Genomic DNA, 13,117 nt, shown 5'->3' with positions numbered 1-13,117 from the left:
ATCTCTTGTGCTTTCTCAGTGTCGCATTCTCATGGCAATATAATGGCTGCAAACAGCCGTTTGCAATGGGGGCTTTTCCCCCCCAGTCTTCTGTGTGTGCTAAAGATGTGAGAGCTGCGTTCTGTGTCTGTCTAGTGGTAAATTGGTACCTATATACCCACCGGTTTGGCGGGAAGGCGGGATTGGAGTCCGTGTTCTGGTTCGCGCCCATCTCTAGCAGTGATGGCAGCTGTTTGGCTGTCTCTGTGAAATGAACTAGCCATCTCGCTCTAGAATCCACATCACAAACTCTCCTAGCGTTACTATTGCATAGATGATGGCAGCACCCAGAGGTGCCAGCTGAGATCAGGGCCCCATTACACTGGGTGCTGCAGATGCACGTAGTACCTGACAGTTGCTGCCCCAGAGAGCTGACCACCTCAACAGACGACACAGACAAGGGGATCAGCGTTTTACAGCTGGAGAGCTAAGATCCAGATGGACGGAAGCCCAGATCCACAAAGGCATTTAAGCACCCAACCCCCAACTTAACCCCCTCTAACTCCTAGCCCAAACCCACTGGGCGCCTACGTTTTCAGGGTAAAAGTCTCCTCGGTGCCTAAATTTCATCCTCGGGTCCCATTCAAAATCTGACCATGGTGGGGAGGGGGAGCGGTACCCACCTTACACATGTTAGTCCAGTGGTTAGTGCGCTCCCTTGGGAGTCCAAGGGGAGATGAAAAGATTTGAGGAGGGATCTCCCACCTCTCAGGAAAAGGCTTTAATCTCCAAGCTATGGGATATTCTGATGTGGGAGAGCTGCCCCAGTCTCTCCTGTCGAAGCTGCTCCAGGGTGGATAGATAATTCATCAGTGGAGCAGGCGGTTGCCCACCACCCGGCTAGAGAGCCATTCCCACCTCCCCTCTTTCTCTGGCCCTGTGACTCGATGTTCCTCCCTGGTACCAGGCGGGCGGCCTCACCACCTCCTCCTCCAGCTGTTTTGCATGAAGCGAGGTGGGCGACTAATTCATTCTTGTAACGAACAATTTGGGTGTCTGATTCGCCTGCCTCTGTGGGCAAAGTTCCTGCTCCTGGATTGCTCATCAGAGCTAGGCAGCCTGGATTTAGGAGCCTATCGCTGAGAGAGGGACGGGGCTCAGCTCACGCCCCTCCCGTTGGCTAGCATGCTGGCGCTGGCAACCGGTCGAAGGCGCCATCTCTCCCCATTCATTGCCTAGGGAGCCTTGGGGCCTATCTCAGGCTTCGTGGGTTCCTGTGATTTTCTAGGCGCTGTGACGCTGAGATCATCGTAATACCTACATACCTGTGTGAATCGGGGCCAAAGTGACTTGCCCAAGGGCCCACAAAGCCAGAAATTGAACCCAGACCTTCAATCTCACTCCTTTGCCCTCAGCAAGGCCCGGTGGATAGGCCGCTGGAATGGGGGCTCAGGAAACCATGGGTGAAATCCTGGCCCTATTAAAATCAATAGCAAAGCTCCCTTTGATTTCATTGGAGTGGGCGTTTCACCCTGGATTCTCTACCAACTCTGCCGCTGACCTCCGGCAAATAGCTTCCCCTCCCTGTGCCTCAGTTTCCCCACCTGTAAAATGGGAGGAATGATACTGACCTTCTTTGTAATGTGCTTTGAGATCCGTGGAGGAAAAGCCCATTACTAACCCTAGGTTTTCCTTCCTCCCACTGGACACCCTTGCTGTCTGCAGAGAGGCCAAAGATCGACACGACCATTTTCCCCTCCTCATCTCACTTCCAGATCATAGCCACGGGGAGGAGGCATGAGCTCAGTGGTTGGAACATTGGCTTGGAGGACCCACGTTCCCTTCCTTGCTTTGCCACAGACTTCCCGTGCGACCAAGTGACTCGGCCATGTCACTTAGCTGCTCTGTGCCTCAGTTTCCCACCTGTGAAACACACAGGGACATTGGGAGGATAAAGATTGTGAGCTGCTCAGAGACTATGTTGATGGGGCCAGACAAGTACCTAAGACAGATAGCCTTGCAGAGGGAAGCTGCCTCTCTTTAGCTAAATAAAGACTCTGGTTTCCAGAGCTGTCAATCTAACCTTTTTCACCAGCACTAGGAAATATACACACAAAAAATGAAATGAAATCAGGCGACCTCGTGACCCCTTCTCGGCAATGTTCCTGCAATCTGTTTGCAGCAATCGATGGGAGGAAGTTAGATGGGAAAACGAAACAGAATAAAATAGCCATCCAGTGACAAGCGAGCGTTTTATAACGGCTAGAATGCAGTGCTCTGATTCCTATCTCTGGCATGTGCTCATTTAATAAAGTATTAACAGGAAGCAGGGATTGTATCGCCCATCGAGTGAGCAGGGAGAGAGGCCCCCACCCGAATGCTGCTAGGGAGATGTTGGGGGCAACAAACATGGCTCATTGTCTTGTTGAACTTGAAGCCAAGGGGTTAGCAGGACTGCATAAGAACAGCCATACGGGGTCAGGCCAATGGTCCATCTAGCCCAGCGTCCTGTTGTCCGACAGTGGCCAAGGCCAGGTGCCCCAGAGGGAATGAACAGAGCAGGGAATCATCCAGTGATCCATCCCCTGTCGCCATCAGCCTGTGCTGGCTGCAGCAGGTGAGCCAGGGAGAGGGATTGCTTCGTTCCAGCACAGTTTAGTGCTCAGCAGTGGCGCTGGTCGCTCTGGTCCTGCAGGGGTGGTCCCAGCTCCCAGCTGTGGGCATGCAGCCTGAAGCCTGGGGCCACAGCACCGCTCAGGTTTGGCCCGGGCACCCTTCTCACCCCTCATGATGGAGGGGCTGCCGGGCCATCCCTGAGCGAGTGGTGTTGCAACCCCCCGCCGCGCAACACCCAGAGTGGGGACCTGGGCCAAGCCATGCCAGACGGGGGCCACAGGAGTGGCGGCTGTGGGTGTGTTTTGCATTTGATTGTGTTGTTTCACCTTTGCGAAAAACACGAGGCTCTAAGAATTGCCATAGGGGATCGGACCCACGGACCATCCTTTCTCTCATGGTGGCCAGTGCCAGATGCCCGGGAGGAACGTGTGAAAAAGAGACCCCCTCTTGTGTACTGACATGTCTCTTACGAAACTCCTGGCACTGCCTCTGCTCCCTAGCTGGCCCCATTCAAAGAGACTCTGCGCCCCCTCACGCAGACTAAGGGCTGGTCCACACTAAGAAGCGGGGTCGAACTAGGGTACGCAAATTCAGCTACGTGAATAGCGTAGCTGAATTCGAAGTACCCTAGTTCGAACTACTCACCCATCCAGACGCCACGGAATGGAAGTCCGTGGCTCCAAGGTCGATTCCGCCACCGCCGTTTGCAGTGGTGGAGTACCGGAGTCGACCGCGGCACTTCCGGAGTTCAAACTATTGTGTCCAGATTAGACGCGATAGTTCGAACTCCCAGAAGTCGAACTCACCGCGTCGACCCGGCTGGTAAGTGTAGACTAGCCCTAAGTGAAGGCTTCCCCCACCTCATGCAGCCACTCACGGCGTTGCCAGCAAGTCACCCAGGCTTAGGCGGCAAGAGCAGACCAAGGGAAATGGGATTGCCAGGGATGAGATGATTGCTTCGTGTAGCCATAATGTATTTTCCCCAAGGTGCACTTGCACAGCTGTTCGATCCACTCCCATCCTCTCCAGCACTCGCTTTCCAGGCAGCTTTCATTTTTTAAATGTCTCTGCTGGTCCTCTGCTTTTCCCCGCCCCGCAGCCTTCTGGGACCCGGAAATATTGCTCTTCTGGAGGCACATGCAATCAGCTCTGAGGGGGTGGGATAACTTTCCCTGCCATTTGTCTCAGGAAAGAGACCGATGGGAGACAGGGAGCCCATGGGTGAATGAATGGTCCATATCTCGGGTGTTTATATCTAAGCTTGGAAGTTGAGAAATTTCGGTACAGGTTGATTTCACCATACACAGACAAAGGAAAAAATATTTCCATTAGCCACCGGACTATGCGGCTTCTCCCTACTAAAAGGGCTTGATTTATGTTAAAATCTCTGTCCTGCTTCTTTCTCTTCTGTGCTCTCCTCCAGCCAGCAGAGGTGCCCCCACTGGCTTACCTGGGATGCTCGGGGAATGAAACGAGGGGGAGGGAGGGTGATCTGAGAGCCCAGTGAAAGGTTAGCCCAGTCTGTTTCTGCTGTGACTGATTCCGATTTCCCCAAAGTTCAGAGACTGTTCTGGCAGCGAGTGAAAGCTGGGTTTCAAAAGCACTTTCCTCCTCCGACCAGTATTGTAATAATAGGTATTACAGTAGCGTCTACCCCAGCATGGCGGGAACGTCGTCACCGCACGGGGGTGTTGGAATTTATCTCCAGGAGCTGGCGGTGACCCCTTCGCTCAGGACATGCGTGGCACGGAGCGCCCGTTATCAAGCACACGCAAATCCCACCTCGGCCGCCCATCTGATTTAGACAGTGGCTGATCGGCCAGGCTGGCCCTTGGATTTGAACGCCCCGCTCCTTTACCGTTCCTGGGCTCCAACAGGGCTGAACCAACTGCTGAACTCCGGGGCTGCTGGGAGGGGAGCGGAGAAAAGCCGCTCGACACATTGCTCATAAATGGCTATTAGCCAGGATGGGTAAGAATGGTGTCCCTAGCCTCTGTTCGTTAGACGATGGAGATGGATGGCAGGAGAGAGATCACTTGATCATTGCCTGTTAGGTTCACTCCCTCAGGGGCACCTGGCATTGGCCACTGTTGGTAGACAGATACTGGGCTAGATGGACCTTTGGTCTGACCCGGTACGGCCTTTCTTATGTTCTTATTTGCTCAGATAAAAATGTGCTTGCTGCACATGAATACCCACCGATTCGAAAGCCGGAAGGGGCTACGGGGAACATCTCATTTGACCTCAACTGTGGACTAACTGCGTGGTCGTGTGCAGTGCCTGGGCCTTCACAGCCTGAGTGCCGGGCCAGATTTTTAAAGCCATTTAGGAGCCGAAAGAAGCAGACCGGAATCTAGAGGGATTTTCAGCAGTGCCCAGGCACCTAATTTTCATTGAAATCAGTGCACCCACATTAGATCGCCTCCTAGTCTCTTGGTGGTATCTTAAAAGGTGGTGAATATCAGAAAACACCTGCCCTCTGAAAATCAGGACTCTTCAAGGGGGCTGCAAGTTGGGCACCCAAAATTTCTCTCCAGTCACTTTTGGAAATGTAGGCCCAACCGCTTAGCTAACAAGTCTGTAACGGGAACGAGAGGCAAAGCTGGGGCCAGATCCTGAGACTCGACTCCCAATCCCTTCCGGATAATGGCTGCCAATGAGGAAAGCGAGGATGGGATGGGAAAAGGGACTTAGGGAAGACCAGAGGTGCATGGGAGCAGGGAACGGCGGAGCGTCACTACCTGATCTGCAGTGTCGCTCAGCGTAAGGTTCCGGGAGCCTTTAACATCCGAGCAGAGATTTATCTCCCAGACTCTCCCCGTGTGTGTCTCTCTCATTCTTAAATATCGCTGGTTATTTTACTAAACGTCTCTTAATAGGAGCGCCGTAAATGTTGTCACAGATACAGGAGGGAGAGTGATGGAGGTATTCAGAATAAAGAAGCGTGGAGTTAAGAAGGATCAGCCGCTCGTCTGCTCGCCCAGCCTCCGGTTGCTGGGGGAGGGAGGTGGGGACCGCTCGTTGGAATGGATTGGCAGCGCAGGCAGAGCCGATAAAACAGGGGTTACATCTTTACACACCCTCTAATTAATCTGAGGGATTCACGCCCACGAGGACCGGAGTCAAGCAATTTAGAGGCCTTTAAAACAGGTCTGGAGTGATGGGGACGGGGCTAATCAGTACCGTTCCAACAGCTTTGCTGAGAGAAGTGAGTTACTGGTGGTAAGGCTGGGGCAGGGGGGAGAAACAGGCTTCATGCTTCTGGACGTGGGTTTAATGCTTGTGTTTGTGTGTGTGGTGGGAGGTCAGGGTGGAAGTTCCCCATTTCCCCCCCATGCCCCTGATTAAGACCCAGTGTTACAATGTCTGTGTGGGTGGGAGAGAGGCTACCGCCTTCCCCTGAGGCATCAGCAGCCGGTCAAGGGTTCCGCTCACAGTAGCGGGATTAGAGGAGAAGCAGCCGGGGGTGGTGCTAGGCTCCGGGTTGAGTTCGTGCTCCGATACAGGCTTCCTGTTGTGATCCCGGCTGAGTTACTTAGGCTTGTTTTCGCTACTAAACCCCTGGTGTTTCTTAGCTTGGTGTGAGTAGCATCCTGTGGGGAAAGCAGTGACTAGCAGGCTCTCTAGCTTCCCGGCGTGGTGACCTCAGCGAGGGCACAGAGCTGACCCTGGCGAGTTCACTAAGGGCTTTGTCCTCACGGTGTTTTTACCTCAGGGTCGCTCCCCAAGGTCAGACGAGCCCCGCGTCTCCCTGGGCCCCTGCACTGCAAAGCAAAACCCCTGGTGCCAAGTCTCAGAGCCCGCTTCAATTGACTCCAGCTCGTGGGGCTTGGGACTAACCATAGCAGTGTAGACGCTCGGGGTCTGAAACCCGGCCAGGGGGGAGGGTCTTGGACCCTGGGCTCTAGCCCGACCCAAACATCTCCACTGCTAATGTTAGCCCGGGAGCCTGAGTCAATTGACACCCCCCCACACGCACTCAGAGCCTCTTTGCGTGCAATCCGAGCCTGACCCAAAGCCCTTTGCGAAGAGCGGGGGGCGAGCAGGACCTGCGTGCTGAGAGCGCTGAGGTTCTTGTTCGGCTGAGCACTGACTACACGCAGGGCGGCTTTACCGCCCTGCCCCCGCCATGTAGCCGGGCCTCTTTCCAGAGATAAAGGTGACAGCACGCCACAGAAGTGTCAGCGTGTGTTGTCACTGCCTTGTGATGCAATCACACCCTCCGTCAGTGCACGGGCTGGGGTTGTTCAACCTACTGGGCAGCTCTTAACATTGTACCATGAGAACTCTTTGAAGTGAGAGCTCAAAGCACTTCACTCAGCCGAGTCACTATCCTTATCTCCGTTTTACAAATGGGGAAACTGAGGCACGGAGCGATAATGTGTGTCTACTCTATCTAAGTACTTAACGGGTGTTCCAGGTTGGGCAACCAAAACCGGAGGCACCCAAAATCAGCAATCACTTTTGGAAAAGTTGGCCAGACACCCATAGCGAATCCCTGGCAGAGTCAGGACATAGAACCCAAATCGGCTGGCTCCCAGGATATTTCATAAATCAAAGCAATGCATCCACTTAATCATGTTACACATTAAATGCTGGTGCAATGGGATGGAGGTGAACTGTGCCTCCTTCACAACTTCCTAACTACTTTAGACCCACAGACTTGGGAAACAACGTGACCCTTAATCCCATGACCTGAGCGTCTCCAGCGTTTGGTGGTGGTAGCTGCAGGAACTATTCCAAATATACTGCCTCTCCCAACTTCCAGTTTAAACCTCTCGACTTTATTCCCACTGCACATCACAATGGCGAGGAAACCCAGACGAGGCTAGTGTGAGTGCAACGCTTTGAAGTCCTGATAGCCGTGCAGTGGTTTTCAGTGACCCCTGTGTCACTGTTAATGGTCCTGAAAAATCCCAGGTGCTCTGCATTTTGAAAAGCCAGGAGACCTCTGTGTAACTGATGCACAATGCGCTCCCTAGCAAAGCGCTGGGATTGGGAGTCTCAGGAGCCCCTGGATTTTTTCCATCCCCGAGCAGATTGCTTGCTTGATCTGGAAGATTTCGCTGTCAGGGCCAATTAGAAGCAGCTGTTTAACACAGGCCTGCCTGCTCCCCGACCCCCACCAGCTTCACCACTCTTCCTCCCTGCATCCCGCTGGCTGGCGGGAAGGTATGGTTGCAGCGCTCAGAAGAAGCAAGCTCCTGTCTGGAGTTCCCAGGTGCAGATTAGTTTCGAAAGGCGGGCTTTTGTTTGTTTCATTGAGTGTTTTTTTTAACCCCTTCAGCATCTCCGTGGAAGGCTTTTGCGGATTGGCTCCTGCCTCCATTTCCCTTGCTTGGTTTTGTTGCTGAACCTTCAGCAATGCATTTTAATCTACATCTTGTGATGGGGTGTCTGCAGGTGGGTGCAGTCCCTCTCCTGATTAGAGCCATGGAGACCATATGGCAGTTCTCTCCCCTGATTGCGTTCTGGTGAGGATGCTCCTTTATGAGAGTGCCTGCGTGTTGTTCATTTGGTAGCTGTCAGTTTCATTTTGTAACTGTGGCATATGCAACCTGTGGAACTCACTGCTGCATGAGGTGAACAGCTCAGATTCAAGACTAAATGGAACAGAATCTGAGGTCCCATCAGTGAGGAAAAAATGGAAAGGTGCTCTCATTCCTCATGCTTTCACGGCACAAGTTGTTGTCAAAGGTCAGGAAGAATGGCTTTGTGTCTTGCAATCAGGTGTGCTGTTAATACCTCCCTCTACAGCAGACTGCAGTGGTCATTCCCAGAGGCAGGGCACCAGCCCAGGGAAACAAATAGCATATCCTGATGTATCTGGCTATGGGATTAGATGGATGATCGGTCTGCTCAGAAGTAACCATTCCTGATGGCTTCCCTGCCCTCCCTTGAAGCAGACAGCCCCCACCCAGCAGCTGAGCCTCCCCTTGCCTCTGTAACCAAAAAGCCTGGGTACCTTTATAAGCACCTGCTCCGCCAGCCAGACGCGGGCTGTGTAACCGATATGGGGTCACGTGTCACCTTTCCAAGCAATCACCTTCAGAGTCATTGTCTGGGGGGGTCATTAATCCTGAGATTGACCTTGAGAGAAGACAGTAGGTGTCATTCAGCGTGATCCTCCCACCTGAAGCCTGCCCCCATCGCACACTGGACCTGTTGGCCTTAAAGAGAGAGAACCCCCTTCTTTTATTTTTCTCTGTTGGCATCGAGAGTGATCCGGGGGCAGGGAAAGATGAACTGTTCAGGTTGCTGGACAATTCAAAACACTCCACATTGATCTCGTCCGCATTTCTGGTAAACCTCCCCTTGATGTCAGTGGGAGCAAAGCACAGCTTCTGAAATGCTCCATGTATTGCAGGAGCAGGTGTCATTCTGCTAGCCCTGCTGTAAATCCATTGAACTCGCTGCTGTTAAGGTGCAAGATCAGAATGGCCTGAGTCTTAGTGCGGTGATTGACACACCGGGGACCTCCTGCTCTTTAAGCTGGTGCAGCAGAAAGCGATATACATTTTTTAAATAATTGTGGTGGATAGTATCAATGATTATTTTTCTGGTTTTATTGATTGAAATGTTCACAGTTGCAGGAAATTGTGGGACGTCAGACAATGGGGGAGATCAGATAATTATTTAATGATAGTAGATGCTGAGATTCAAAAAGTTAAAGCTTTCTAACCACTAAAACACAAATATGGGCTGTCACATGTCAGACTATACAAAGTAAATATCCCTACCTCGAACTTTAGTAAGTTCTCGAGCAGCATTTTTCTTTCTTTTCCTTTCTGTATATTTCAGTTATTTCTGATGGAAATAATTTTTTTTCTGCTTTGCGTGTGTATGGTGAAATTGACATTTCTTGGCATTCACTGATTAAAAAATCTAATCCTTCCAAGTCTTCCTATAAACCTGACTCAGTTTGCACTACAGAGCCTGGATCTTAAGCTGAAAGCCGTAACAGTCCATAGTCCCTGTGAATGGAGCATAGCCAGGAACGTATAACAAACACACACTGATTGGGGATTATGTTTCCAACTTGTGTAGCCATTTAAACCAGTGCAAAGAGGTGTAAAATGCAGCGTCACCGACTCTCATGATTTGATCAGGAATCTTACGGTATCTAGTGTTTTACTTACGGGACCAGCTCGGGGAGTCATGTGATTACATGAGCCTCTCAGCTTTCAAGAAAAAAAAAAGTAGCTTGCTAGCCCTCCTGTTTGTGGAGGAAAGCTTGGGAATAGACCTGAGTGTAAGCCAATCTCATGATTTTGTGGGCCTGACTCGGGCTATTTTTTGAACATTTGGGGTTGGCGATGCTGAAAACGGTTACCCCCCCAGTGCGGGTGAGGGGCAAATCATTTATGATTATTATGTGCATAACCAGGCCCACATCGCACCAGGTGCTGCACAAACATGGAATGAAAAGAGGGCTGCTGCCTAAGAAGCTTGCAATCTAAAAAGGCAATGGATGGAGACCAATGGGGGAATACAAGGGAACAGTGAGACACTATTGGCCTGCATTGTAGGCCGTAGTCTCTGCACAGCAGCAGCAGTGATTTGCACCCTCGGTGCTGGTGTAAATGACTCCCTGAGGGCAGGACAGAGGGAAATCAGGCTCAATGACTTTTCCTTGAGGACGTGATCATGTCTGCAGGAGGAGGAGGGTGAGGAGTGACTAGAGAGTGGGCACGTGGTAGCCAATCTGCATTTCCATCCCCACTTGGGACCAGTTTTCCAGCTCACTTTAACCTGCGCCCACTTCTCAGTCCTGCCTTGGCTCACTTTGTGTTTCTCTTCCTCCGGTATTTCACAGGCTACCTGACTGTCAGCATTGAGCCGCTTCCACCTGTGGTGGTCGGGGATGCCGTGACTCTGAAATGTAACTTCAAGACGGATGGCAGGATGCGGGAGATAGTCTGGTACCGGGTAAGTGACCGTCGGTTAACCCTCCTGGGACAGGGTCAGGCTGTTCTTGCAGCGCGTGATGTGCGGCTGGAGGGATGTCAGAGGAAAATGTCAGGAGGTTTCTTGGTGATGGAAGCATCGGTTACCCAGCTATAGCCGCCTCGTCCGATCTAAAAGGGGATGAGACAGGAAGGCTTTGTTTTGCTTTTAAATGAATGGCAAAGAAGTAGTTGTGAGATCATCCCTAGGGTCCTTCTGACACTCGCTCCAGTAGTTTTGTGATGTTCCCTCAGTGGCTGTTGGCGCTTGGCACTTTAACTACCAGGGCCTTGCAAAGAATGGGAAAAAGTGGTGGCCGTTTACATCCGCTGGCCATGATGGTGTCTGGAAGATTATTGCTCGGGACGCCCTGTGCTTTCGGCTGTTTGGAGCTGGTGATCCCGGTAGCCCCACCGGAGAGAGGAGACTTCATTCCAAAGCATAGATTTGGCTCCCAGAGTTCAAGGGGTCTGGATCTGGCGTTATACAGCCAGGACCTACCTGCAAAGCTCTGATTTGGATCGGGACTTTCCCAGTGGTTGGAGCTGGGAGTTTCCTTCCCGCCATTCCGTAGTTTCCAATGCGCACAAGTGTGGCCTTATGTCCCAAAAGAGTCTTAAACCGGCCATTGCATGTTATTTCCATGCTAGGGTAGTCGCCTGCCAAAGTATGCATCTCCCTGCCCCCTAGGGAGCTGGAACTGCCCACCATAATGCCACGTCCAGGCCAGGCACAATGCCAGTGGGGTTAGAGGCAACTCAGAGTGATAGAGACAGACCTGCACTGTGCCCAGGGAACATGATCCTGCTCTCTTGTCGGGCCAAAGTGACCTCTCTGCATAAGCAGGTAGCAGACTCTCTTCAGGGAGCCGGGTCAGTGCTGGGCAGAATCATGGGTGAAGGCTGGGCTAGGGCTGAATTGGGAGTAAAAGGAAATCTGGGGCCTGTAACTCTACCCCGGCGAGCACCAGCCAGAACGGGGCGTTTTGCGTTTTCGACGGCTTCGCCCATCTCGCTTGGCCTGTGTTTGGACGGAAATCAGACTTGGCGTTTATCTGCCTTTCCCCTGCGAACGGGTGGGGTGACAGCGGCGAGCCTCTCTGGCCGGGGGATGGAACGGGTAGCTCGCACAAGCACGCAAAGCGCGGTGCATCGGCTCTATTTAAAACAGGAAATCAGGGCGTCGTGATGGCAGGTCAGAGGTGCCGCACGGCCCAGCGTGTGTTAAATGGACGGAGACGCATTTGAAGCCCGGGGTCAGGGATCTCGCCTGCACCGATTGCACAATGAACGGCAAGCCGCGTCCTCCGGATCGATGGACTAATCCGGTGCCCAGGGAAGTGAGAGGCAAAGTGCAAACTGGGGTAAACCAGGCGTTGTGCAGGGCAGGGTTGGCCAACTTATTTCACAGAGCTCTGCCAGCGCCGACCTGCTGTTCCAGTCACTGGTCCCTACCCAGCTCTGCTCCTCAGCCTCCACTCCGCTACGCTGGAATTCACAGCTCTGCTCCTTAATCTCAGCCCCCTGGATTGTACAGGCTGCAGCTTCCCTGGCTGTACAGGCTACTCATGTATAGGGTGACCAGACGTCCCAATTTTATAGGGACAGTCCCGATATTTGGAGCTTTTTATTATATAGGCGCCTATTACCCCCCACCTCTGTCACGATTTTTCACACTTGCTAACTGGTCACCCTACTCATGTATCTCAACCTGTTAACATGTAGTCTTGGGGGGGCTGTGCATTAATGGAGGGCCTGGGAGCCCCTCAAACAACCAGCCAGTTGTGCCAGATGACATCCGTGGTGGTGGTTCTGTGGTGACACCCCCCAGCCCAGGTGTATGGAGGTGAAAGGTGGATGCACTAGCCCTGGTGCTACTTAGCTCCCCAAACACTTAACAAACAAACCCGTTTAGGTTCGCCCGTGGGGCAGCAACATTGGCTTCAGTAGAGCTCCACCAGCCTTGAATTTAGCCCACAGTTCTTTAATCCCCAGACACTTTTCCCTAATGTGCATCCCTCCCTTCCCTACTTCTATCTTCAAAAAGCCCACGGTGGCTGCGTGCGAGGAAATCAGCCTGACAAGGATTTTCAGAGGTGCAGAGGAGATGGGGATAGGATTGCTGGTCTGTGTTTTGCATTCTGGCTGGGAGGATCCAGAGATGTAAGCAGGAAACATTGGAACAGACCCTGCCTTGTTCCTTCGAGGTCTGGGAAGGTGTTCTCCCTTTTCCAGGGTTGTTTGCACAGATGCACTCTACAGTGGAGAGAGAAATCATCAATCTGTGTGTCTGTGTGTGTGTGTGTGTGTGTGAGAGAGAGAGAGAGAGAGAGAGAGAAATCTACCTGTGGGTGTGGGGGCATGGATCAGATATGTAGATGTGGATGTGCTACTCCTGGGAGAATTCTGCACCACTGCGCATGTGGAGAATTCATGTCCCCTGCAGATTTCTTTGCTTCCCCGCAGCAAAATGACTTTCTCGGGAGACGCGAAGGGAAGCCACAAGAGCGGTCATGTGACCCTCCCCAGCAGTATGTTTTGAGTGCCCAGGGCAGCCGTCAGAGAGGTAAATCACT

At 52.3% G+C, this 13,117-nt stretch overlaps 1 protein-coding gene across 4 annotated transcripts in view; it reads left to right on the top strand.

The window, feature by feature from the left end:
* Positions 1-13,117, top strand: part of IGSF21 (immunoglobin superfamily member 21) — a 250,853-nt gene that overhangs the window by 84,709 nt on the left and 153,027 nt on the right. For all 4 annotated transcript variants that reach the window (XM_044996688.1, XM_044996689.1, XM_044996687.1 and 1 more), the window contains exon 2: positions 10,412-10,524. In XM_044996688.1, coding sequence (XP_044852623.1) covers positions 10,501-10,524 — 24 coding nt within the window. In that variant the 5' untranslated portion in view covers positions 10,412-10,500. The remainder of the gene's footprint in view (positions 1-10,411; positions 10,525-13,117) is intronic.

This window comes from Mauremys mutica, chromosome 21 (assembly GCF_020497125.1).
Source record: "Mauremys mutica isolate MM-2020 ecotype Southern chromosome 21, ASM2049712v1, whole genome shotgun sequence".
Lineage (NCBI taxonomy): Eukaryota > Metazoa > Chordata > Testudines > Geoemydidae > Mauremys > Mauremys mutica.
The sequence above is the reverse complement of the archived record's forward strand: the minus strand, read 5'-3'. Positions and strand labels throughout refer to the sequence as shown.